General features: G+C 32.5%; 2 protein-coding genes across 2 annotated transcripts; one reads left to right on the top strand and one right to left on the bottom strand.

Annotated features, from left to right (window-relative positions):
* Positions 1 to 1,798: 1,798 nt before the first annotated feature.
* On the bottom strand, positions 1,799 to 3,697 carry LOC143068402 (uncharacterized). Its single transcript, XM_076242413.1, has one exon. The coding sequence runs from the start codon at positions 3,367 to 3,369 to the stop codon at positions 1,906 to 1,908; it is 1,464 nt and encodes a 487-aa protein (XP_076098528.1). The 5' UTR covers positions 3,370 to 3,697; the 3' UTR covers positions 1,799 to 1,905.
* A 7,059-nt stretch (positions 3,698 to 10,756) lies between these two features.
* On the top strand, positions 10,757 to 17,215 carry LOC143068401 (cell division control protein 42 homolog). The gene is made up of 3 exons (XM_076242412.1): positions 10,757 to 11,455; positions 15,942 to 16,000; positions 16,543 to 17,215. Exons 1-3 carry the CDS (start codon positions 11,314 to 11,316, stop codon positions 16,945 to 16,947), a joined length of 606 nt encoding a protein of 201 aa, XP_076098527.1. The 5' UTR covers positions 10,757 to 11,313; the 3' UTR covers positions 16,948 to 17,215.
* Positions 17,216 to 26,340: the final 9,125 nt, after the last annotated feature.

The following is a 26,340-nucleotide window of genomic DNA, read 5'->3' as shown; positions in this document are numbered from 1 at the left end:
CTTCTTTCACCATATATTGAGGCTCACACATGCTCAAATGTTCGCACTGTATTCGGGTATCATATTACTGAGTTTGGTCAAGGATGTTGTACTTTTTATTGGCGCAGGGACCATTCATTAAGTAACAAATGCTTCGGTACTGGCATATTTTGAACAAAAGGTTTAAATTTTTATACATATGTATTATAAAAATTTCATGAATTTCTTAAAACTCATGAACTCTATCTTTTTATGTTATGTTTTGTTTATTATTGTTTGTCACCCGTCTTAGGCCGAGAAAAAAAAGATCCGTGTTTCCGGTAACCCGACCGACCCTGTTTTTTTAGCCCCGACCCTAACTTTTTATTGGATCTTCCAAAAAAAAAAAAAAAAAAAAAATTATCAACCGACCCTGTTTTTGACACAGGCTTCTGATAGATGACATAATATTTTTTCTCTCTTGCTTCCTCTTGCATAGAAAGCCAGTAAAACATTTTATTAATGTCAAAAGGTATTCCAAATAGGTTAAAATCCAAGAAATTTGCACAGCAGGTGCTTCAAAAACATTGCAAATGGCACACTTCCGGTTTTTGAAACTAATTACGGATCCGGACTTGGAAAAAACATGATAATTTTCCGGATTTCATTTACGATGTCAAAAAAAAAAAAAAAAAAAAAAAAAAGAATTCCGACCTTCCGACCCTATTTTTCAAAATGATGTTACCGGAAACACATATCTTTTTTTTTTAGGCCTTACTCTTTTGACCATCGTACGTATTGAGTGCCCCTTTTCGACTTATGCTGTATGAATGCCTTTTTAGCGTCGTATTTTTCGAGTCATTTTAACATTGAAATGATTTTATACTGTTACAGTATTTATACATAACAACAAAAACGAAAATGGAAACTGTTTTTTAAAGTTTCAAGAGCTATAGATAATCTATAGTTGAAAAAGTAACAGTTATAGATCTCATTGTGCGATGAAATCACCACCCTCATTAAGAACACTTTTTTTTCTAAGACGCTCAAATTGCTTTATCCTTTCTTAGATTGTCTCCTTTCGTGCCTTTTGCAGAACATGCAGAACTTCGAGTTATGTGACAGTTTGACTTATTGTCTTTCCCAAAGGTATATACACCTGTTATTGCTGACAGAATATTAAACAATGCAATATTTATTAAGTATGTTCAATCATTTCAGAATAAATCGATTGTTGTTTAGTAATTTCGCAATTCTTTTTGTATTTGACAAACATATAATTAAAATATTTAAGAATAGTGTCTAAAGTAATTTGACAAGGAGGAAGCAGTTTAATTTACTTGCACCCGACATGGAAGGTCTCAATTAGGTTTAAACTTTAGAGTGGGTGTCAATCTGTTTTCAAAGTAAACTAGACCAATATTTTAGTTATCCGATAACCGCCAATAAAAGCTGGATTTTCCGAGCTTCGTCATACCCTTCGATGCTGCATATCATACTGCAAAAGTTGCAAAATCGTGCTGTGATCACAAAAACATTTTTACATATCATGTAATTGTATATTAACTGACTTTTATTCAATTAGCATACTAGTAGTTGTGTCCTGTTTTGGCAGTTAACCATTGTGTAAAGAAGGGTTAACAAGTGTATTACTGGGAAATATGATACCTTGAGCATAAAATGTGTGACGCAGACCAATCGAAAATAAAAATATTTACTGCATAAAGTATAATTGGAAAGGAACATTATGACACTTCATCGTGCAAAAGAACTTATTCATTTGTAAATACATGCAAACTATTATAATTGTAAATACATGCAAACTATTATAAAAGCTATATAAAGGTTAAAATGAAATTTTAATATATCACAGATAATAATGCTACACACCTTTCAAATAATTTTTTTCTCAACAACAACAAAATGGATGGAATACATTATGACTGATTATGGTCCAGTGAATATTTGTTTAACTTGGTTTCGGAAAGCAGGATTTATGGCACTATATACATACTGATTAGCTACATTGTTAATGAAATAAGTCACATTCATAAGAACTAATAAGCTGCGAGTTGAATTTGGCAAATTCTCTTCGACATAAACATGATTAGCGTTCAAAGTTTCAACAATTATGGTAGGAAGATAAGAGAATATATAAACAATCGTCACAGTGCTAAATAGTACTGTGTTTGTCGTCACGGTCCTCGAACTTTTAAAGCCCTTCCTTGAACCATAACCGCTCCCTGTACTAAATGTTGAATGTCTTCTATCCTTGTAATTTCTATGCTCGTTTTCTTCTATTGTCGACGATTGTCGTCCGTTGTTGTGTTTTTTATAACTTAAATGATTAAGCCGACTAATTCTTTCATGAATAAATCCATTATTTGATACTCCATTTTGTTCTTTGTCGGATTTTTCGGTAATAGGAGTGTCAGCTTTGTTATTTGGATGACCATTATGTTGATGGTTAGATACTTCAGTATTCTCGTCATTTTCTGCAGAAAAAGTTTCAGAGGTTTCACTGTTATACCGTTTCTTTTTAGAATATTTAAATTTAGATATCACTTTACTAAGTCTATAATTCATTGACACAACATGTACCGGTGACGAGGGTATGTCCTCGCCTATATGTTGATTCTTCCATACCCAAATTGCTTTAAATATACGTACATACATGAAAGACAGTAAAATTATAACAATAACATTCAACACACCAATAAATCCAAAGTAAACCGATGGTAAAATTGAACTTTTATACTGGTCATCATCGCCGCAATCTAACCCAACTACATTTTTGACCCCGGTTTGTACTGTCTCGGGTCCGTGAAAGAGCAACATAGGCCAAGAAAGTACCAAACTTATACCAATACAAATAAGCAAACACATTCTAGCTTTCTTGTATGAAAACCTCTTAAATGGTTTGCATATTTTATAATAACGATCCAAAGCAATACACAACAAAAATAAACTAGATGATACAGTTGAAAACATCTCTGTTAGTCTGGTTATCTTACACAATACTCTATAACGTCCTGTGTACATCGGAAACCTTTTGTCAAATACTTCCAAAAACATTGCAATACAACACATTGTATCAAACACAGCCAAACATAGAACAAAGAAATGGGCGTTTGTCCGCTTGAACCGGAATCCATAGATGTATAAAACCAACGAATTTCCAAATATTCCGAATACAGCTAAAACTATTAAAAAAATAACACACGGTAGGTTGATATTCTTATATAAACTTTCATTGTACAGCCATATAATTACGCTGTCAGAAAATGGATTGTCACCATTTGTGGTCTTATTACTGGAGTTATTTGTTGTCCGATTTATCGTATCCATCAATTGATAAGTATTCTCAAGATTTCCGATTATCATCATCAATTTATCATTTCTGAATTTCATTAATTTTAACACTTTTTATCCGATACATGTCACTTAAAATTTGGTTGATTTTTCTTTGTGACTTGAGATTTAAAATTTATCTTAAATCTTCACTGTTCAATGGCGCGGAAAAAACAAAATATAACGTTTAAATGTTTATTTTTTTGGTTAAAAGTAAACAACTAAAAGCCTTAAGGAAGACCATAAAACGTATTATTTTCCGTGTTGTTCTATGCTTTTTATTATTCACACACGATAGAAAATGAAAAATAAGTGTACTGGTTGTAATATCAACAAATGCTATTTGTGAACATAAAAATCTATTTTTTGCAAATGTAACACACCAAAACGCTATACTATACACACAAGAGAATCATTTAAATTTAACAGCGGGTTGTGTTAAAGCATGAAAGTAATATCTAAAGTAACTTTAAAGTCAATTTAAGCTAATTTTATTTGACGTAAGATATTTTCAACAAAAGAAATTGTGGTATTTTCTTCCTTCGTCTATCCGGATTTTAAATAATAATAAAGGATACTAAATGCGTTTTAAATTTAACGATTTAAAGCATTTATACTTTTTATGTACTTATAAAAAGGGCTTGGGATAATGCAATGCAACTTTTTAATTTATTTTATCACATACATGTCAGTCCTATAGGGCCATGATCCTGACAAAAATCAGACCAGTTATATTTCATTTGGAAACCGAAGTTAATGTCTGCTTTTTATTTAAAAAGTTATATTTATGCATATAAAATTCATATTTAATGATTAATTCTTAATATATAATATAAAACATGTTCGGACAAAATTTTGTTTTGTTTGTTAAAATTCAAGCTTAAAATGTTTTGCATTAGAACTTATGACTCTGCTCTATCTATTTGTTGGATTACACAAATTTATCTGTAAACCTCTTATTTGTTTCCAGGAGCATTAACCCTTCCCTTTATATATGTTAAGCCACCACTGCACTATACTACAAATATATACTTAGTAGGCTACAATAAGTTTCCTAAAAATTATCAAATGCACAACTTTTCATACACATTTAGGTAAATAAAAAACCAAATATATTTGATATGAAGTTTTACAACCATTAATCTTACAAAACAAGTGGTAAAACCTAAGACGGAAATTTATCTGAATTTGATTTTGACAATTGTTTTAAGGAAGGCTTCTGTTACTCTCTTTAGAAGGAATACAGTTTTCCGAATTGACATTCGGTCTTCCCCTTTAAATGTTGTTTTGTATCTACATAAATGTTATCATGTCTTTCTCTGACTATTTATGATGTCTTAAAACACTAAATTCATTGGAAGTTGAATGTGTGCTGATTGATTGATATTTTAGCCCTATAAGATGCATGTTATTTTATTAGTTGTTATTGGTTTTGAACTAGTTGTCCGTTACTACGAGTATTCTCAGATCTCTTCCACTCTGTGTTTTTGTTAGAAGCATTTCTATTTGTATCCACCTCATGAGTTAAGCTTTTTTGAACTGATTTTTATAACTTCTTAGGTCTTTTGTTGTACGGTTACACCACTGTCCAGGTTAGGAAAGGGTTGGCGTCTTCAAACGAGTTTAACTTCGCAATGATCTATACGGATGTGCCTGTCACAAGACATGAACCTGTAATTCAGTAGTTCAGTGTCTTTTTTGGCTGTATATCCTATTAGTTTTTCGTTCATTTTTTTGTCCATAAGTTAAGCCGTATGTTTTCTCGTTTGAATTGTTTATTTGTTTAACATTTGTCATTTCAGGGCCTTTGTGGTATGGGCTTTGCTAATTGTTGAAGGCAGTACGGTGACCTATAGTTGTTAATTTTTCTGCCAGTTGGTCTCTTGTGGATAGTTTTCTCATTGGCAATCATGTTAAATCTTCTTTTTTATAGTCTAATGATACTTACGATCATTTTTGATGGATTAACACGGGGAGCGGCCAATTTACTAAAGAGAAATTATACACTCTAACTACGTCATATCTCAGGCTATCTATTTGGCAAATTCAAAAGGATATGATCCCGATTGCCATTGCTAACAGTCGTTTTGCTATTGCTTACAGAAAATTTTGTCTGCTGTTCAATTTTCTCGACAGTTCAATGGATTTTTAATTGTGTACATCAGATTTTCAGTGATCCGTTTGAATTTTTACTTATAGTCGGTAATTGGTTGAGTACCAACATTAGGAAATATTTCAATAGTCTTCAAGTTTTTTTTTCTCGTGAATTTTCAGACTTCAACTCAAATGTCCTTATCACTGTCAATAGTATACATAGGCAAATCATGCATGTATATTTTTCTCTCTTCAATTTCCAGCTACAGAAGTGCACAATATGTGTAAATTTTCAATACAGTTTTTTTTCTACGGATGCTCAACAAATTTTTGTTTTGTTTTGTTTATTTCTCGTCTCTGTTGCTCTGATGTCCTTTTCGATGTCAATAATACACGCAATCAAATCATGCATGAATATTTTGTTCTCTTCAAATTTCAACAACAGAAAGGTACAATATGTGTAAATTTTTCAATACAGTTTTTTTCTGCGGATGCTCAACTAAATTTCATTTTTTGTTTTGTTTATTTCCCTTGTCTCTGTTATTTTAAATTAGCAAACCGGCTTTTATTCCTAATATGGAGTCATACAAAATATGAGTTATCTCTCTTTCTACGGATTATAGTTTCGGTAAATTGTATTCAATTGTATAAAATGACAGTTTTTCACTTCAGTGACCATTTCTGAGAAGTCACATGTTATATGCATCGCATAGACTTGAAATGAGTAAAAAATAGAATGAATTAAAATTAAAACGCTATGTATAAAATGATGTTTTTTTTATATTTACAGTAAATGTAAGTAAGTTAGTAGAAAGAACGATATTTTATTCTCTAAAACCGTTACAGCAGTATAATAAGACTTTTAAGAACGCCCGTGTGTAAAGTGTCTTAAAATAGTGGGATCCTGGTTGATCTGAATAAGTTATGAAAACTTATCTTATGAATTTGGAATTTTCTTGCCAAGTATCCCTGCAAATGATTCATAAATGGTAAAAATGGACAAATTGTTCGTATAATAAATTTTGATGCATTTGAATATGAGAGAGCCTCATTTGCCTTAACTCATATAAAGCCTTCTTCTGTAATGAGACTTAAACTTTAGTTTAAATCTGGAACTCTTGTTTCAGCTTTGAAGATTATAGAAAAAAACATAAAATTGGAAAGCATTTTCCTTTAAGATAAATAACTTCTATTGGAAGTTAATTTTACTAATTCTGATAGTTGGTAATTCGTCATTTAATAGCAATAACATGGACTTAAGTTTAAATAATGTAGGCCTATTTGTAATCCTGCCTTGGTGACAATTTTTCATTTTTTTTTCGTTTCTCTCTGTCTACGTTATATTTCAAGATTAAAAAAGTAAAAAGGGTTAACATTTTCATTTAAGGGAAAAAGCTCTCATACGTAGATCTTATTTTGCTGATACCTTTTCCTATTGCATGTATTAACTGTTTCTCTCTTGGATTGGATTACGTATTTTGTACTATAATTTCGCCCAAAACACAAAATGAAATATTTAATAACAACAACTACTTTAAAGAGTTGACGAATAATTTAGTTATATCGAGGATTGTGAATAAATACTTCAAACCTTTATTTTTTATACCATTTTTAGATAGGAATACATACATGTTAGTATGCATTCAACACATACCATCTTAATATACTTGTCTTCAGTTTTATGTTTTCAAACGTTCCCATTCCTCCTTTATTGGACATAGTGACATACAAGCATAAACATCAACACTATAAGGAGAGAACGGAATATGTTTCTTCAATACAGAGAAAACCGACGAAATTGAAAATAAGACCTCAAAAGTCTACACAATACTTTCCGTCAAAATATTTGTGTTTACCAATAAAAAAATATCTCATAATATATTTTGAAACGTGTTATATAACCACCATAAGTCATTGAGTTAAAGACGTAAATGGGAAGACAAGGTTGTGGTGAAAGACAAATATTCGTGGTCAAAGGTTATTGTGTAAGAAGAACACATTTTTCAGCTAATCGGTTCATGTGTAGGTCGAACGTAAGTTCATTTTACTTGTAATATTTACAACTAGGCTTTAAGACCCCAGCAGTTATTCGCATCTTACATTTAAACGAAATCAAGATTTTCATAAAGCAACCATTCACATCAGATTATCAAATATTTATCTCTTTATATTTCCGATTGGTCAGATGATTGCACTTTACTAAGTATCTTTGAATTACAGTCACCCGGACCTGTCTCAAAAACGAATTAACCATGCATATATAATATAATAATTTATAATTTATATAATATGATTTATTATAAGAAAAATAAAACTATTTAACGTGATGCATACTAAAATGTAGTACAAACCCAATATTGAGCAAAAGGTAAATTTACTCACGAACGCATTATATGTATATACGTACAAATGCACATATGCATACTGTGTTATCTTTTTAAGCTATCATTTAAAATAACTCTGTTATGACTTTTGGTGTGTGAAAAAGGCATGAAATGTCATTGTACAATTATTTTACAGATGACTGTCCACTAGTGCATTGTTATACTGCAAACAATTTTGTATTCATTCTTCCCATATATTTCACTAAAATCTAGACAATTTTTTGATAATTATTCAAAAAGCTTTTAAGAAAAGCACTCATACCATTCTTGATTTGTATGTATTGATAAAATTGTATTGGACGAGAATTGTGGAATGGCTTGGCACGAGTGCATTATGTAAAATGATGTCGGCAATGAAAATATTTCCTGAATTTTACTGAAACAAAATTTGAACTTTAGAATGTTCTCTTAGAGAAGTCTGAAATATCGTCTTTTGCTGAATCTTGCTCGGTAACACTGTTTCTGCTGTGCATTAGTCACGAGGAGAACCGAAATGTCTTATAAGCGCATCATAATATTTGTTGATTTCAAACTACCGCCACTTGACGACATTTGCAGTGTGGTGATGTAAAGTTCCCCACTGCTATGCTCTGGTCATGAGGAGAACTACTACACAATGTGAAGCTACATTTCTTGGTTTATTATTTCATAGCTATATTTTTTATATAGAAATCGACCTCGTTACATTGCACTACACACACTTTATAACATGATAATACAATTGAGAATGGAAATGGGAAATGTGTCATTGAGAGCTTCAATATCCCAAACTACTCAAATTTTATTTCTTTGTGTTTTGTGTATTTTCTCTGAAAACTCTGACTTAATTATTCTTTCTCGCATGCCTTACTCATTGGAAAGTGGGTCTCATTGGGGTCTAAGCGTGACGCCTTATTGCCGATTTTTCGTAAGTGTGATACGTGAAAGTCAAATTATTGTGCCGTGAAAACGAGAAATGAGGTCTTGCGGGACATGGAAATTACAAAAAAATCAGAATTGCTTACGTATATACAGAGTGTAAGCGGGATACGGGAATCTGACAAAACACTAAGCGGGATCAGGGATCAGAACCTCCTAATGAAACCCCCTGGAAAACACAATCATAGCATAGCAATTTCTTTAGAATCATGTTCAAAACAGTGTGGCTGTGGCCATTGATTGACGACCTAAATTATCCCATTGACTGGGACAGATTAGGTGAACGTATGTCTGAAACGACCACTGCTCACTATTACTTATTATAGAATTTAAACCGTTGGGTGATCAAAGGTTTTTAACGTCTTTAATAATAAAATAATTCGAAAAATTAATCAGGAATAACCTTTATATTTTTTGATTTATATTATTGATATCAATCAAAACATCGTGTTATTCCTGATTATTTTTCGAATAACTTTATTTATGTGTTGAGAACCTTTGGTGACCCCACAGTTTAAGTGTCATTAAAAAGTACATAGTGAGCAGTGGTCGTTACAGACAAACATTCACACAATCTGTCCCAGTCAATGGGATAATTTAGGTCGTCAATCAATAGCCACAGCCACACTGTTTTGAATATGATTCTAAAGTCTTTTCTTTAAAATATAACGTAAAGATAAGACAAAGGAAAGAACTGACAACACCAAAAGACAAAGAAAATAACAGACAACAACAAAAGATAAAGGAAATAACTGACAACAACAAAAAACAAAGGAAAGAATAGACAACACCAAAAAATATAAGAAAGAACAGAAAACACCAAATGACAAAGGAAAGAACAAACAACACCAATGCTAAACAAATTAGTTACTAGTATATGATGTTTGAAAGTCACAATTGACCTCGTTCCCGTCTCTCAAGTTTTTGTCCATTAAAGGGACGTCCGCGGTTTTGAGCTGCTGTAAAATCTATCATTTTTTTTCAAAACTGTCTTCATCGAATTAACTAATGATGTGCATGTGAAGTTGTTTGAAGATATTATCGCAAAACATGCTAATAGTATGCCCCAAAAAATCAAATATAAGTTTTTTTACGATCTTTTTCATTCTTAAGGATGTACTTAGGTGAAATTTAAAAAAATCAAGAAATTAAAATTGATACTTTATTTTGAAAGAGCATCAGGTAAGGAACAAAATAAGCTAAAAATATTGATAAGTCATGGACCTCATTTTCGAGATATTTGATTTTTTAAAAAAAGCGGGAAAAGGCCCACTCGGACTTTTACCTTACATTTGCATTGGTATTATTTGGGTCTCAAATACAAAGAACAAAAATTAAGAAATTGCTTAAATTTTGGAAAATGGCTTTTTATGAGCTATTGAAGTCTTTTATACAAAGAAAATGGGTGTTATGGGGCAAAATATTTTACCCTGTATCGATGGAAAAATACCGAGGAGTCCGAACATTTGACACCAATTTCCAAAACCTCACCTAAGTACATCCTTAACTCACTCCTTAGACACAGTGATGGGATTCAAGGAGGGATTGGGTAGAAAGGGGGGGGGGGTCCGGGTGTTGTACCCCACCTTTTTACGATTTAAATAAGGGATTAAAGTATGGTATCTTTCATATTATATTGATCTATTTCCAATACTCAATTCAACCGAATGTGATAGAAATATTTAGCAACAAAACCAAAACGGAGGACTGTATCAAAAATATTGGAAAGCTATATTATTATTGTTAAATTTGTATAATACATAAATGTCAAACCCTGATTACATTCCTTCCATATTTTATATACTAAAAAGTACTAGTACTAAAATGGAACTATAAAACAACATTTTATATGTTATGTCATGATGAAAAATATCATAAATGTGACAACATAAACATTTATTTTTACAGTGGAAACTTTTAAGTGCTTTGTGACGATGCATCTTCAAGTGTTATAGATATTGTTTAAATATATTATGAATGTGATATTAAACAAGTGTTACAGAGTATCATATGTATCGGATATAGTCTTTTATCGTGGATATTTTTATTTTAAATAAGAAATCCATGTCAGTATGAACTGTAGCTTGATCCTTCAGTTTCCCAGTTAATCAAATCCACACGCCTACAATTTGGATGAGGTATTGATCGTCCTTTGTCTTGATAGTGTCTTTGTTAAGTTTTCAATTCAGATAGCCGCCACTTGACATTTTTCCAACATCTTATCGGTGAATAAGAACTTAGTTTGTATCCGGACTTTTTATAACACTTCCGACATAAAATTTGTATAATATATGTAAAACTAGTGGGAATATATTTAAAGTGACTTTGAATATAAAACATACTGAGACAAAACAAGCTTGCTGTTCTTAATATCTGTATAATATATATACGTAACATATATTATTATATGTTAAGACATATGCAATACTTGTGAGTCACATTATCTAGTCTCGTTGCAAAATTAATAATAGTTATTTATCTTAATGAAACCTTGTGAGGCGTGACCGGAAAAAGTCGATCGTAACGTCATTCCAGTTATAGTTGTACTATAATTAACTGTCTTAAACAGATAGATATACAATTCAAAAATGGAGATTTAAAACTAAATATGATGACGAAGAAAGGACCGAAAGAAGTGAAATGTGTATTAGTCGGAGATGGAGGGGTCGGGAAAACTAGTATGATTCTAAGTTATACCACAGGAAAAATTATGACTTCATATGAACCAACATGCTTTGACGATTATTTAGGTAAGTTTAAAATATTTTTTGAAATATTTCCGGTAAAATTATATACAATTGAAATGAAAAACAACATCATTTTTATCGAAAGATCGATGACATTTGAAATGTAATAGTTATTGTAATATTTTGTATTCTTCTTTTTTATTTCTTTGCCTATAATGCTTTTATTTGTATGCTTAAACGTTTCTTTTAATTGAAATATATTCCACAAATTTTCATTAAGGTGATATTCGCTATTAGAATTAATAGCTATCTAATGTCCAATTCAATCAGGAAAAAAGAACTATCCAATCGATCGCGAATTCTTTATGATATGAGAAAACTAACAATATAAAGGATAGTTTTCCAAGAAACAAAGCCGTCAGAACTAAAAATAACATAAGAATCGATTGTTAAGACAGACTTTACAAAAATACAAAGGATTAGTTAAGTCATGTAAATAAAGTACTAAAAGTCATTTATGACGTGTACTTGGCATGTCGAAGTAAAACTTATGTATATAGTGTGTGATCAAATTATATAATTACTGTTTGAACTAAATTTTCGTCAACTAAATAAGCGAAAATCCATTCTAATATTTTGTGTGACAGTGCCCCCTTTTATAAATGGGATCTCTGGGAGGCTTACCATGTATTTCTTCTTTTCTAAAATTTTGTGTCCCTCCCACTTATAAATGGGATCTCTGGGAGGCTTACCATGTATTTCTTCCTTTCTAATATTTTATGTCCCCCCTTTTATAAATGGGATCTCTGGGAAGCTTACCATGTATTTCTTCCTTTCTAATATTTTGTCTGACAGAGCCCCCTTTTTATAAATGGGATCTAGGGGAGTCTTTCAATGTATTTCCTCACACCGACATCCGCTGGATTACATGATGAAAATCTAACCGATACTTTAGCAAAATGAAACATTTTGGTGGTCATTTGTAACATAAATGTTTCAAATCATGATCAAAAACATAAAATTTCAACGCGTAAACTTTAATTTCGTGGGTTAAGCACCAGTTTTTCCAGCAGTCTTTTATGAAAATAGGATCTTAAATTTATGAGTATCTGATTAGGAATCTTAGGTTTATAAGTACATGTATTTGATCAGGATTCTAAGGTTTATGAGTATCTGGTCAGGGATGTTAGATTTATAAGTAGATATAAGAAGAAGTGGTATGAGTGCCAAATTGCAATGAGACTACTCTCCATCCAAGTCACAATTTGTAAAGTAAACCATTATAGGTCAAAGTACGGTCTTTAACACGGAGTCTTGGCTCACACCGAACAGCATGCTATAAAGGGCCCCAAAACTAACTAGTGTAAAACCATTTTAACAGGAAAAACAACACTCTGATCTTTATTAAAAAAAACCGAGAAACTCTTATGAACCACACCAAAAAACGACAGCTACTGAACATCAGATTCCTGATATAGGACAGGTACAAACAAATGAAGCGTTTGGTCAGGAATCTTAGGTGTTTGAGTATCTGGTCAGATATCTTAATATGTGTATGAGTACATGTATCAAGTCAGGCATCTTAGGTTAATGAGTATATGTATCTAGTCAGGCATCTTAGGTTTATGAGTACATATTTCTGGTCAGGAATCTTAGGTTCTTGTCATGATTCTTAGGTTTATGAGTATCTTTTAATGATTCTTAGGTTTATGAGTATATGTATCTGGTCAGGAATCTTAGGTTTATGAGTACATGTATCTGTTTAGGAATCTTAGGTTGATGAGTATATGTATCTAGTCAGGCATCTTAGGTTTATGAGTATTTGATCAGGAATCTTAGGTTTATGAGTACATGTATCTGGTCAGGAATCTTAGGTTTATGAGTACATGTATCAGGTCAGGATTCTTAAGTTTATTAGAACATGTTAATGGTCAGGAATCTTAGGTTTACGAGTACATTTATCTGGTGGGAAATCTTAGGTTTATGAGTACATGTATCTGGTCAGGAATCTTAGGTTTTTGAGTACATGTATCTGGTCGGAAACCTTAGGGTTATGAGTACATGTATCTTGTTAGGAATCTTAGATTTATGAGTACATGTATCTGGTTAGGAATCTTAGGGTTACGAGTACATGTATCAGGTTAGGAATCTTAAGTTTATGAGTACATGTATCTGGTCAGGAATCTTAGGTTTATGAGCACATGTAAATTGTCAGGAATCTTAGGTGTATGAGTACATGTATCTGGTCGGAAATCTTAGGTTTATGAGTACATGTATCTGGTCAGGAATCTTAGGTTTATGAGTACATGTATCTGGTCAGGAATCTTAGGTTTTTGAGTACATGTATCTGGTCGGAAACCTTAGGGTTATGAGTACATGTATCTTGTTAGGAATCTTAGATTTATGAGTACATGTATCTGGTTAGGAATCTTAGGGTTACGAGTACATGTATCAGGTTAGGAATCTTAAGTTTATGAGTACATGTATCTGGTCAGGAATCTTAGGTTTATGAGCACATGTAAATTGTCAGGAATCTTAGGTGTATGAGTACATGTATCTGGTCGGAAATCTTAGGTTTATGAGTACATGTATCTGGTCAGGAATCTTAGGTTTATGAGTACATGTATCTGGTCGGAAATCTTAGGGTTATGAGTACATGTATCTGGTTAGGAATCTTAGGTTTATGAGTACATGTATCTGGCTAGGAATCTTAGGTTTATGAGTACATGTATCTGGTTAGGAATCTTAGGTTTATGAGTACATGTATCTGGTTAGGTATATGAGTACAGGTATCTGGTTAGGCATTTTAGGCTTTTGAGTACATGTATCTGGTCGGAAATCTTATAGGTTTATGATTGTGACATTTGGACCACAATTCGAAAAGAGACTTACAGAAGTTTGTCTTGCAATATCACATCTGAAAAAACACTTTCTCAAATGTAGCAAGTGAATCATGGATAATGCGTGTCCAATGACTTCATGATGTGACTGTGTATTTAATTTATTATACATCCCGCGAATGAAATTTTTAAACATCATGGTAGACTCATAATTACATTTCTTCATACCAGTTACCTTTCGGCTCCTTAAAAAGGGTTATGAATATATTTACCTATATAAAAAAACAACCAACGAACCAAGGGCGCATGGAAATTTACATTAGATGCTGTTGCAATAGGTATATTAAATATACTGGACCTCGTTCAAATACTTTCTAAGGAGTGATACCCCAAAACCAACCAAACAAGGAAAGAAGTTGTAAATGATTTTAAATAAATGGAATTAATTGAAGAAGAATTAATATCGGTCATATCGATTATATGTGGAGTCTGAAATTTAGTCGGTTAGCAGTATCCAAAAGATGCAAGGTGATTTAATACAGATAAATAGGAAAAACGGTCACAAATTTTTCATCTTGCTTACGGTTAAAGATCTTATCTAAAAATAAAATAATAAATCTATTACACCATAATATTATCCCGGAGGGAACCTGCACTTTCAATCACAATAGAACAATTATAAATTATAATTTATTGTGTTTAAAGTGAAAAGAGAAAATAAATCTTAAAATATTTATTGTTTAGTAAACTGATCTGTTTCTCACTTGTGTAAAATGATAGTAACCCAACCCGGTTAAAACGGATCTTTTTAAAATAAATAGTTTGTAAATGACATGAACATGTAAACAGTAGCATTCCTTCCATTTATAACGTGTCAAATTATAAGGTGCACTTCAGGTAAAAGACCAGGTAATAGACATATACATAAATTCATACACACTCCCACAGTAAAAATGAAATTGACCCTTTGACTTTACTTGAATTAAAATGCTTCAAATTCAGACATTGCATTAGTTAAACTCTACTTTTACATCTTATATGCATGAATGGGAAGAAATTATGAAGTCTTTTCAAATTATTACGTTAACAATGAGAGGTGAATCATTCTTTGCATTAAGTGATATCATTTAACTTATAAATGATTTAAAATGCACCATATTTGGAATTTGTCTTACACAATGAAGGACAATAGTTTAAATAAATTCGACCTCTACGGTTTTGAGTGTTTCACAATCGGGTGCATTATATTTGTGTGCATTAACACCAGAGCAATGACAGGATTTTATCTTCGGATAAACCATCTGTTTTACAGTCTTCAGCAAAATTGTAAAACACCTTGATAGGAAATTAAATTATTTACTCTTTTTGTTAATATACGAGGGGGAGGACAGGGGGTACCCTTCTCCCACCCTCTTCTCCTTTCTCCTACCCCGTTCTCCTTTCTCCCATTAGAATAAAACATCTCCTTTTGAGATATTTTTTTCTTGAAATATTAGAAATTTTTTTAAAAGGAGAGATATTTTATTTTTTCTCCTTTCTCCAACTTTTTCTCCTTTCCCCCAGCCTTCCTCTCCTTTCTCCTACCCCTTTCTCCTTTCTCCCACCCCCTTTCTCCTTGTCTCCCTTACCCCTGTTCTCCCCCTCATATACATCGATCTAGATATCATTGATATTTACAGAATTTAATACTTGATAATTTTATATTTTAGTAAATATCCATACACATAATGGACAAGAAAAAATGCAGGTCTCAGATACAGCAGGCCAAGTAAGTTATAGATAAAACAATATCCTCAATCCAAAGCTCTGCAGAAATGTGCCATAATACTATAGGGTCTTATTTATCATGACGACCTACAATGAAATGACTGCAGGACACCTAACCTTCATCCTTCCACATAGAACGTCCTTGGTTAATCTTCATTATTATGTTCTAATGATATTTCCTAATGAAAACTAGGTTCAACTTTTAATGGAAATTAAAACAAATCATAATTTTTACTACTAGAATAGGAAAAATAAAACGAAAGATTCAAATAAAAGGGAACGCCCTTATACAGAAAATTTGAACATATATATCAAAAGAAAAACACCATTTTACATCTTGTAAAATCCAAATCTCGCCATATCAATTTCAACATAAAAAACTCAATTATAACCATTTAGTTATTATTGAACAGTTATTTTTCTTCTTTCCTTATAAAATAATGTGTAACAAATTGAAGTAGGTGAATCACATTAGCTGTAATGATTGTGATCAGTGAACAGTAGACAGGAAATGTTTTAAAGATGATTTTGTTGTTTTTCCAGGAAACGTACGACCGACTGCGGACATTATCGTATTATGACACGGATGTATTTATCGTCTGCTTTTCTGTGGAGGATAAAGACTCACTAGAAAATGTCAAAACAAAATGGATTCCAGAAATAAAAGAATTCCGACCCAATACCCCTTTTATTCTCGTAGGGACACAAACTGATTTACGTGGTTCAGTGACGGATATCACAGACGCTTGTGTAAAAACTACAAAAGGAAAGAAACTAGCTAAGAAATTTGGTGCTGTAGACTATTTAGAATGTAGTGCACTAGAATTAAATGGAATGGACGAAATATTTACTGCTGCATATCATGCTGCAGTAACTCCTAAAAAGAAACGACGGGTATGGAAGAGTCTCAAAAGTGCTTTCAAACGAAAATCTGTAGCAGAAAAATGAATGTACTAGATAACTAATCAAAACTAAAATCCATATTTGTTATGCCTGTCTAAGTCAGGATGATACATTAACCTCCTTGATCTTAGTGATTGCCGATCTTGACGAATGCACTTATACTAGATTACTTCGCCGTCCATTGGCTTGCATGTGGTGATGATTTTGATAGTATAAATTGTGATAAACACTTTGAGTGTGTAAACTTTGTATCGGACAATGTGTTCACGTCTATAAGGACAAATGCATAATAATAAATCAATCAAATACTCCTTTTACTAGAATTCTTTTTTAAAAATCGTATGTTGACCCCTTGATGTTGTTTTATTGTTTTTTGTCCTTGTCGTTCGTTTGATGCCACATAGACCTATACCCGACATCGCTTTTCATTCATATTTACATTAAAACTGTGAGTGAATCAGTGAAAATATTTAACAGCTGTTACACTTTATAAATTAAAATCGTCCGAATTGCTTTTCTGGACTTAAACGCTCAAAGCCGAATATTTGAAAGCCAATGGTGTATTAGAACCCAGACAGTTGTAGGGCGTATTTCAGGTCAAGCACACAATCACACACATAAAGACATTCACTTTTTTGTTCATAAAGCTAACGAAAATGTGTTTGACATTGTACTTAAAGTATATAACACAGTAGGTGGATACAGTAACAATGGACTACATCCACTGTTTTTATTCTATTCGTTTTGTCTCCTTTAAATAAGTGTCTCATTGGCTACCATACCACATCTCCATGTTTTATAGAAGAAATTGATAAAAGCCAACTTCGACCAACATTGCTTGAGAACGAAGGAATAATTGTAAAATCATTTGTTAAAAAAGTAAACTGACAACGCCATCGCTAAAAAAAAAAAAAAAAACAAAGAGGCAAACAATAGTAGACAAAACACAACAGAAATGAGATTTTGGCAGTAATATAAAGAAATCCAAAATGACTATTGTTTGGTAGCAAAGGAAATTACATATAAAATATGAAAGTCGTGTAATGAACGAACCAAACTTATGTCAAATGGAATGTAACCTTAATGATAACTTTTTACAGGATTTAGGCAATAACATGTGTTTTATTAATTATCATCTTTAGGCAATGGTCAGATGAATAAGAAAGAAAAGCTTATGGACAACTAGTCTATTATACATTGCATGTTATATTTTCTTATCCATTTTATCATAACAGCCGATGTACTTTACTATTAACAAACATTTTATCCTAGATTGGTCTGTGAACTTGTAAGTGGCTACAACATTTAGTATTTCCACGCCCCTGCATTGTAGTTCACTTACAACTCCTAAATTGTACTTTAAATATAACTTTAGATCCAAGGATATTGTATATAAAAACATCAATTGTTTTAAGCTCGTCATTTATGTTTGACGTCGTTAATGACATTTGGACTAAGTAGCCAATTGTGGTCTTTAGTTGATTCCATTTGACAACACTACGAATACTTAATAGGATTTAGATATTATTTCATTTTCCATGTTATATTGATAAATATTTGGTTATTACCATCCCTCAATTTTGCTGTTGTAAGAAAACATATGTATTGTAAAACGTTTTGAATTGAAATATTGAAATAAGGTAATGTGGTATGATTTCCATTGAACAAACGCTATTTGCACTCAAAATTGGTATTCGCCTCTCAGTAGATACTATGTTTTCATCGGGCATTTGCACTTTATTGAAACTGTGTGATAAATTGACTGCTTGTGGCTCTCTTTAGAGTAATCTAAAGCTTAGGTTATGAAGCTTGGTTGAAAACTGATTTCAAAGGGATAGCACATCCTTAATTTTTTTACAGAGCCCGGAAATTTAGAAACGATTCAGGTAAACTAATCTATCCTTTGAATAAACTTTTTCTAAAAGTTAACTAATTCAACACTGGTATTAGAATTTTTAATATTGTTTTTAATGGTATCAATATTGATTTTATTGTCAGCAAATTAAAATCAAACTAAATATGTAAACATTATTATTACAAAATTACGTTGACTGTTAATGATCCTAAATCCATTGGATGTTGCAGGTGTACTTATTGATATGTTAGTCTTAGATACATGATTATTTTAGAAGATTTTGTTGGCTTAAAACTTGCTGTCAGTAACTGCGAGTACTCTCAGATCTATAATTAGTGTCTTTTTGTTGTGGGAATGTATAAGTACACTGCCACGACGACTCTGTGTTTTTGGAAGATGTATTTCTATTTGTATCCATCTGATGATTTAAGCCCTTTCAACTGATTTCATACATTGCTGTTGCTCCACTGTTCCATTTTATGGAAAGGTAAGGCTCTCGACATCCTTAGAAACAATTGTTATTTTTTTTTTTCTTTCTATCCTTCGTCGATTTATGAATTTAATTGCATTTCCTATTCTTATTTTGTAACCATGTGTATAAAACGAACTAAATAATTGATTTGGAACTTCTTATCCAAAGAATACTCCTGACAAATAATATATATTTCCGTCTTGTTAAACGTATTTGTAGTGATAAAGTTTTGAATACCTAAGAGAGTAAACATGGTATAAAACTACTTATTGAAAGTGCCTAACCGCTTCTAAGAAAAGGAAACACTTAATCAATAAATCTAAATTATTTTAATATTAAAGAAGTTTTCTATATCTATGTCTCAATACAAAACACATCAGAGATATTATATCTTTTGTATAGCAGAGTTAAATCAGACACGTTATTGAATAGTATAAATGTTACTACACACGCTCACAACACCAATACGGACATACATACATCAAAGATACAAAACCGTGATTAAAATGCAACACACAGAGAAACAAACTATAATATAACAATGGCTATTTTCCTGACTTGGTAGAGGACATTTTTAGAAAAAAAAAATGGTGGGTTGAACCTGGTTTTGTGGCATGCCAAATCTCCCGCTTTTGTGGCAATGTTAAATATTACATTAAAAAGTCAACATTACATGGCAGGACTACAATACAAATAAATGGGAGAACATATAGGACAGAGAAACACACGAATAATAGCTAACGAAAAGAGGACCGGAAAACTGGAACATTTCGGTAGTCATCTTTGACGATTATTCCATGTGAAAGACTGCGATATTTTACATCATCGCTCCAATGAAGATTACGAAACATAGCATTACAACATTACTGTGAAGGTATAAACAAAACACTATAGAAGGTATGCAAATACAAACTGATAATGTGAAAACACACACAAGATCGGGATCAAATCGTTATGATAAAACAAACTGTATCACGCAAACACGTCCTACAATAAAGAAACGAATAAAATATTTAAAACGCGATAATTAGGATATAAATATTCGATGAAATGGTATAGCAAGGTTAATTTCAAATACACAAACTCAAACTGATGTTGCATAACTTACGTTAAGATACGTAAATTCAAGAAATTCGGAAGGTAAAAATCCAAAATATTTGCAATGAGACAACATAAGAGACCATTGCCTCAGAAATTGTAGGCCACCGTACGACCTTCAGCAAAACACAAAGCCCATATCGCATAATCAGCTATAAAATAGACCCGAAATGACAAAATGAAAAACAATTCATATTAGAAAACTAACGGCCTAATTTATGTACAAGAACAATAAATGAAAATTAAATCAGTTACACAGCAACAAACAACTAATTACAGGCTCCTGACTTTGGACATTCACATACAGAATGTACTTAGACAAGGTTATAACAGTACATCATGAGAAAAATTATGCAAATCAGTTGAAAAAGGCTTAACTCATCAGATTGCATTGGTACAAACAAAAATACATCTAACAAAAACGAAAAGTGGAAGTGGCCAGCTACTTGTATATATATCCCAACAACAAAAAGACAAAAAGACACTAAGTACTGATCTGACAGTACTGTGACAAAAATGCAGTTTAGGCATAAGACAACATTTATAATTTATCGTTGAATTGTTATCTATAATAAATTACCCGTTTGAACAATGGGTTAACGATAAATACATATAAAATCATTCTTTTATCCTTGGTTGTTATGAGACGCGTTAATTGTTGCTAGGGTGCTCTCTTCGAGGTCCGCGCTCTTGGTATATAAATACACCGATTCATTGTGTAAGTTTGTAGCCGACTGTGCAAGGGCTGTATAGCCAGTCAGGGACGTTAAAAACTTCCATTTGTTGTTGTAAGTTTGTCATTTATCATTTGGTTGTCAACGAATAATAATCGCTCATCTTATTAATTGGCCGTCGACGGATAAACATCGACGTCGGAAAGTGAATACCAGCAAATAAAGAAGCTTTTAATAAAAAAGGAAAAGATTGTAAACCTAGTTTGAGTTGAAGCACGCGGTTTTTAAAGTCTTTCCGATTTTTGCAAGCTACCGGGTTGTTCTGATACTGTAATTTCCCTCGGGAATGGTCGCAGTCCCTGGAACAGGTGGTTTGTAAAAGTCTGGTGACTTTAGTGCTTCGGAGACTAAGTATTACAATTATTAGAAGCTACAGGGTTGTTCCGACACTGTAATTTCCCTCGGGAATGGTCGCAGTCCCTCGAACAGGTAGTTTGTAATAGTCTGGTGACTTCAGTGCTCCGGAGACTAGGTGTTTCAAAACTAGGTCTCAGGAACTAGGTGCTTCAGAGACTAGTCGTTTCAGGACTAGGTGTCTCAGAGACTGGGTGTCTCAGAACTAGGTGTTTCAGGAGTTTTGAAGCTTGTTCTTCAGTTTAATAGTGGTTGAATGGTTATAATATAATTGTTTGTCAAATCAGTTGGGACCTCGGAGTCAGTGAAAGGATCAAGGATAAATTGAGGTTCTAGTTTTCAGACTACTTTTTGATACAAAGTTATTTGTGTAAATAGTGTTATTTCTTTATTAAGTTTCAAAGTTGGTCTTGTAGTTTTAAGTAAAGCCTCCAAGTTGTAGTTAGGTTTTTGAGTTAATTAAAAGATTGATATTGGAGTATCACAAATTCTGTGAAAACGGATACGAATATATAGTTCATAAGCCAAACACGTTACAGTACTCGAAGTTACTGAATACTAGTCACGATACTAGTGCAAAGAAACTGACAACTAATACAAAAAATCATGCATCTAAGACTAAATATATATGCCCATTTTAAAAGAATTTATATATTTTGCTTTAGGTATCCTCAATAGATATTTCAATCCTTGCGACAAAATAACGGAGGTAAGAGGTCACCTAATCTTTTCACACAAAAATTAAAAATAACTTACGATAATTTTTTATCTTTAGTTGTTTTGTGAAAGGAGCTCCAGAGTTCTTATGAAGGTCAGAATTGTTTTGGTTTTGGGTAAATCTACGCCAGCTAGAAATATCTAAAAATTCTAATAAAACGCTATGCAATAATGCTTAACGAACACACAATATAAATAGTTCTCTGCCAGACAATCAATTACCTAATGTTATATAAAAAGGTAAGCCTACCGACAAAATCAATGAACATCTCTGTAAGATTAGCTACACCGTTTTCCAGCTGAATCTGTCCTACCGGTTTAGTATTTTTATATAAAATGTAGGCGGCATCGGTGGCCGAGTGGTCTAAGTAGTTACTACTGTAATTACTAGCCAGTCAACACTGAGGTTGTGAGTTCGAACCCCGCTAGTGCGGGTGCACTCTACTCCAATCTTAATTGACTAGGATTGTCAGTTTTCCTATCGAAGGTAGGTGGTTTTCTCCGGCTCCCTCCACCAATAAAAATTTACCGTCACGAAGTAGGCTTAATGCGGTGCTTAGAAGTGGCGTTAAAACACCAACAATCAAAAATACATAAAATGTAATGAACTCTTTATAAACTAGTCAACAACATGTTGTTCAATGGATGTCGGTTGTTGATGTGGTTCATACGTTTTCCCCCGTTTCTCGTTGGTTTTCCTGTTTGAATTGTTTTAAACTAGTCGTTTTGGGGATCTTTATACTTCCAGTTCGGCGTCAACAAAGGCTCCGTATTGAAATCCATACTTTATCCTATAATTGTTTACTTTTTAACTGGATAGTTGTCTCTCATTGGCACTCATCTTCTTATTTATTTGGAAGAATATTTACACACTTGCATCATCCCCAAAAATTAAGGATTTTACTGGCGGATGAAAAAGACCTGGTTATAAAATAAATTAAAAGGCGTAGTCAATTAAACTGTTGGAAACATAAATTGTCTAGACGTCCAAAAGCGTAAACAAAACTTCGCCTAGGGTTTTGCAATGGCAAGACGTAGTCAACGTTACTCTAAACAATTCTGCTTCTATTTTCAAGACTCATAGCTTCGCCCCTGAAAGTTATTGACTTCTCTTTTGTATGTTTATTTTTAATATGAATCGTTCTACGGATAACACTACACATACCACTGCTATCTGTTAAATTATCATGATTATGATGACAAAAACTAATTGTTTGTAGTCTACTGACCAAAGGGAGATAACTGTAACAGAATTAAATAGCAAAATGAATATAATCGCAATATGAATTTTCGTTTATTTAAACACTGTCTTGCATATCTCATGGAATATCAAAACAGGATGAGTGTTTTCTTCTGGTGTTTAACGTAGACGGAAATGCTGCAATTGTCCCCGAATTCATCTTCAAGTTTTTACCATATAAACAGACAGTTATTGCAGGGGCGGATCCAGCCATTTTAAAAAGGGGGGTTCCTAACCCAGGACAAAGGGGGGTTCCTAACCCAGGACAAAGGGGGGGGGGGGTTCCAATTACATGTCCCCATTCAAATGCATTGATCGTCCAAAAAAGGGGGGTTCAAACCCCCGGAACCCCCCCTCTAGATCCGCGCCTGTTTTGTCTATACACTATGTCTTGACACGCCTGGTAAACCATCTAATCTCAACCAAATGTTGAGACGGAAAAAAGTATTCTGGCACTTCCTGTTGAGCTTTTCTGGTTCAAAATATTCAAAATAAACACAGGGTAGGTCGACTTTTCGTCAATTTACTGAAAATCAATGCGTTTTTTGTAAAATCGGAGAATGTCATGCCAGAGATATTTGAATTACAGTTTGTCTCGTGTATAACACAAATGAATAGGATTTAAAATGACATCGTAATGACTTTTTTCCAGCAGGTAAATGTGGCCAGTGCAGTCAGCTATTGACAAAATGACAGTGATATCATTGATAAACTAGCATATATATCAATAAATTAGTATTTTTCTGAAACATTATAAACATAAAATTATAGTTTGTTCTTTTTCTTTACTAATATAATTTCATTATGCTAAATATGTTATAAAGTATGTCATGTTGAGATTTTCTGGTATCGGTTGAGATATTCTGGAACAATGTTGAGATCTTCTGGTGAATGAAATTTTTAACTATAAAAAGGAAGATGTGGTATGACTGCCAATGAGACAACTGTCCACAAGAGACCAACAGGACACAGACATTAACAACCATAGGTCACCGTACGGCCTTCAACAATGAGCAAAGCCCATACCGCATAGTCAGCTATAAAAGGCCCCGATATGACAATGTAAAACAATTTAAACGAGAAAACTAAAGGCCTTATTTATATATATATATAAAAAAAAATAACGAAAAACAAATATGATTCAATATGAAACACATAAACAAACGACAACCACTGAATTACAGGCTCCTGGTTTGGGACAGGCACATACATAAATAATGTGGCGGGATTAAGCATGCTAGCGGGATCCCAATTTAAAGTTCTAACGCTGGAGATAGCGTTTGAGATGCAGTTTTGCACAGAATCTTTAACGTCAATAATGTTGTAATTGACATCTCCAGGGCTAGAATTTATTTATTTTTTTATGTGTAACATATTTTATTTTTGTTCGTTTTTTTTTTTAATTATTAATAAGGCCGTTAGTTTCCTTTTGTAAATGTAAAACTTTTGTTTATCCTTTCGGCGTTCGTTCGAGCTATCTGGTAAGGTGTGACCACAGTTTTTAGCAGAAATCGCATGCTTAGCATAGACACACACAATTATTTTTTTAGAATTTAAGTTGACCAGGCCAGAGTTCAAACTAACTATCTCCAACAATTTAGCTACGTCGAATCCAGTTTTTAAATATTTAAAAAGAAAACTAAAGTAATATTCAGAAATGGATAATCATTAAATTCATTCATTTCATCAAAAGTTATTCTTATTTAAAACAGATAATTGCAAAGGAGATGTACATACAATGGAGATTACCTCTAACTGTCATAATCTGAAGGAGAACTGTTCTAGCGGACAAATGTGGAACTATCTCCTGACACTTTTAACACAGTTCTAGCTAGAACAGTTCTAACCAAGAACTGATTTGCCAATTGGTCATTGGTAAATTTTACCTAGAACTGATTAACACAGTTCAACCTGGAACTGATCCTGACAGTTCCACGGTTAAAAAAATCTATGACTAAAACAGAACTGCGACCTGATTTCGCCACGAACGCATCACGATTGTTTTGAACATGTTTAAATTAAAGTTGGCTACTCTCAACACGAATACCAAGACCTCATCAAGACCGTAACATGACCATACTGCACTACGATCGCTAATAGCATTATTTTTTTCAGAGATCGTAGTGCGATCACGGACTAGTGTGACGGGGTCCGGGTTATAATATAAATGTTGCTGAATATTACCAAATATTAAGGATTTGCCCTGAATGCAGTTGTGAACAAACATCTAAGTTTTAATTATTTCAATACAATACAACACCTGTGATTACACTAAGTTGGACGTCACTTATAATACTTACAAAGCAATTTTAAAATCGAATCATATTTTTTTTGTGATAAGTATTATAATGACAAACATGACATCTTTTACTCATATTTAAGTTATCACCACCTTTTACCTGAAATAATGTGTACGAAAAAATAAACCTAGAAAAGGGGTCTTGTTCGATTGTTTAGTCTAACTATTTTATTTCTTTATAAATGTACGCATTTTCGGCATTAAATAAATTTTAATGTCTGTTAGGAATCGAATTCATCCAAATCATGAAAACATGAATTTGGTTAACCGTAAAAAATGGTAAACTCGAATAGTACATCCTAACCAGAAAGTCTCAACATTGTGACAGAAAGACTCAACCAATACCTTTATATCTCAACCATTTATATTTTTTTTTATTTTTCTGCTCAGAGTAGGCTTGACAGAAAAAATATTTGGGCAATTTACAGACGTGGTTATCGTAAAGCCAAAAAAAATAAAAAATAATTGACATATTTTCTTGCTAAGTCATTAATATCATAGCAGTTCTATCGAATTTAAAGAATGTAAACATTATAATCCGTAGGAGAAAAGTGATTGTGACTTCAATTTAAAATATTTGAAACCAAGAAGAGACATATTAGTTACAATTATGATTTATCTATGGCATGACATTCTCCGATTTTACAAAAAAGTCATTGATTTTCAGTA

Source organism: Mytilus galloprovincialis, chromosome 3 (genome assembly GCF_965363235.1).
Source record: "Mytilus galloprovincialis chromosome 3, xbMytGall1.hap1.1, whole genome shotgun sequence".
NCBI lineage: Eukaryota > Metazoa > Mollusca > Bivalvia > Mytilida > Mytilidae > Mytilus > Mytilus galloprovincialis.
Note: the sequence above shows the minus strand (reverse complement) of the source record. Positions and strands in the feature narration are given on the sequence as shown.

What these genes read in the sequence shown, in the direction of transcription:
- LOC143068401 (XM_076242412.1), top strand. Translation starts at nt 11,314, where the DNA reads ATGATGACGAAGAAAGGACCGAAAGAAGTGAAATGTGTATTAGTCGGA. An exon ending in ATGCTTTGACGATTATTTAG is followed by an intron (nt 11,456 to 15,941) that starts GTAAGTTTAAAA and finishes TTTATATTTTAG; the next exon opens with TAAATATCCATACACATAAT. An exon ending in TCTCAGATACAGCAGGCCAA is followed by an intron (nt 16,001 to 16,542) that starts GTAAGTTATAGA and finishes TTGTTTTTCCAG; the next exon opens with GAAACGTACGACCGACTGCG.
- LOC143068402 (XM_076242413.1), bottom strand. Translation starts at nt 3,369, where the DNA reads ATGAAATTCAGAAATGATAAATTGATGATGATAATCGGAAATCTTGAG.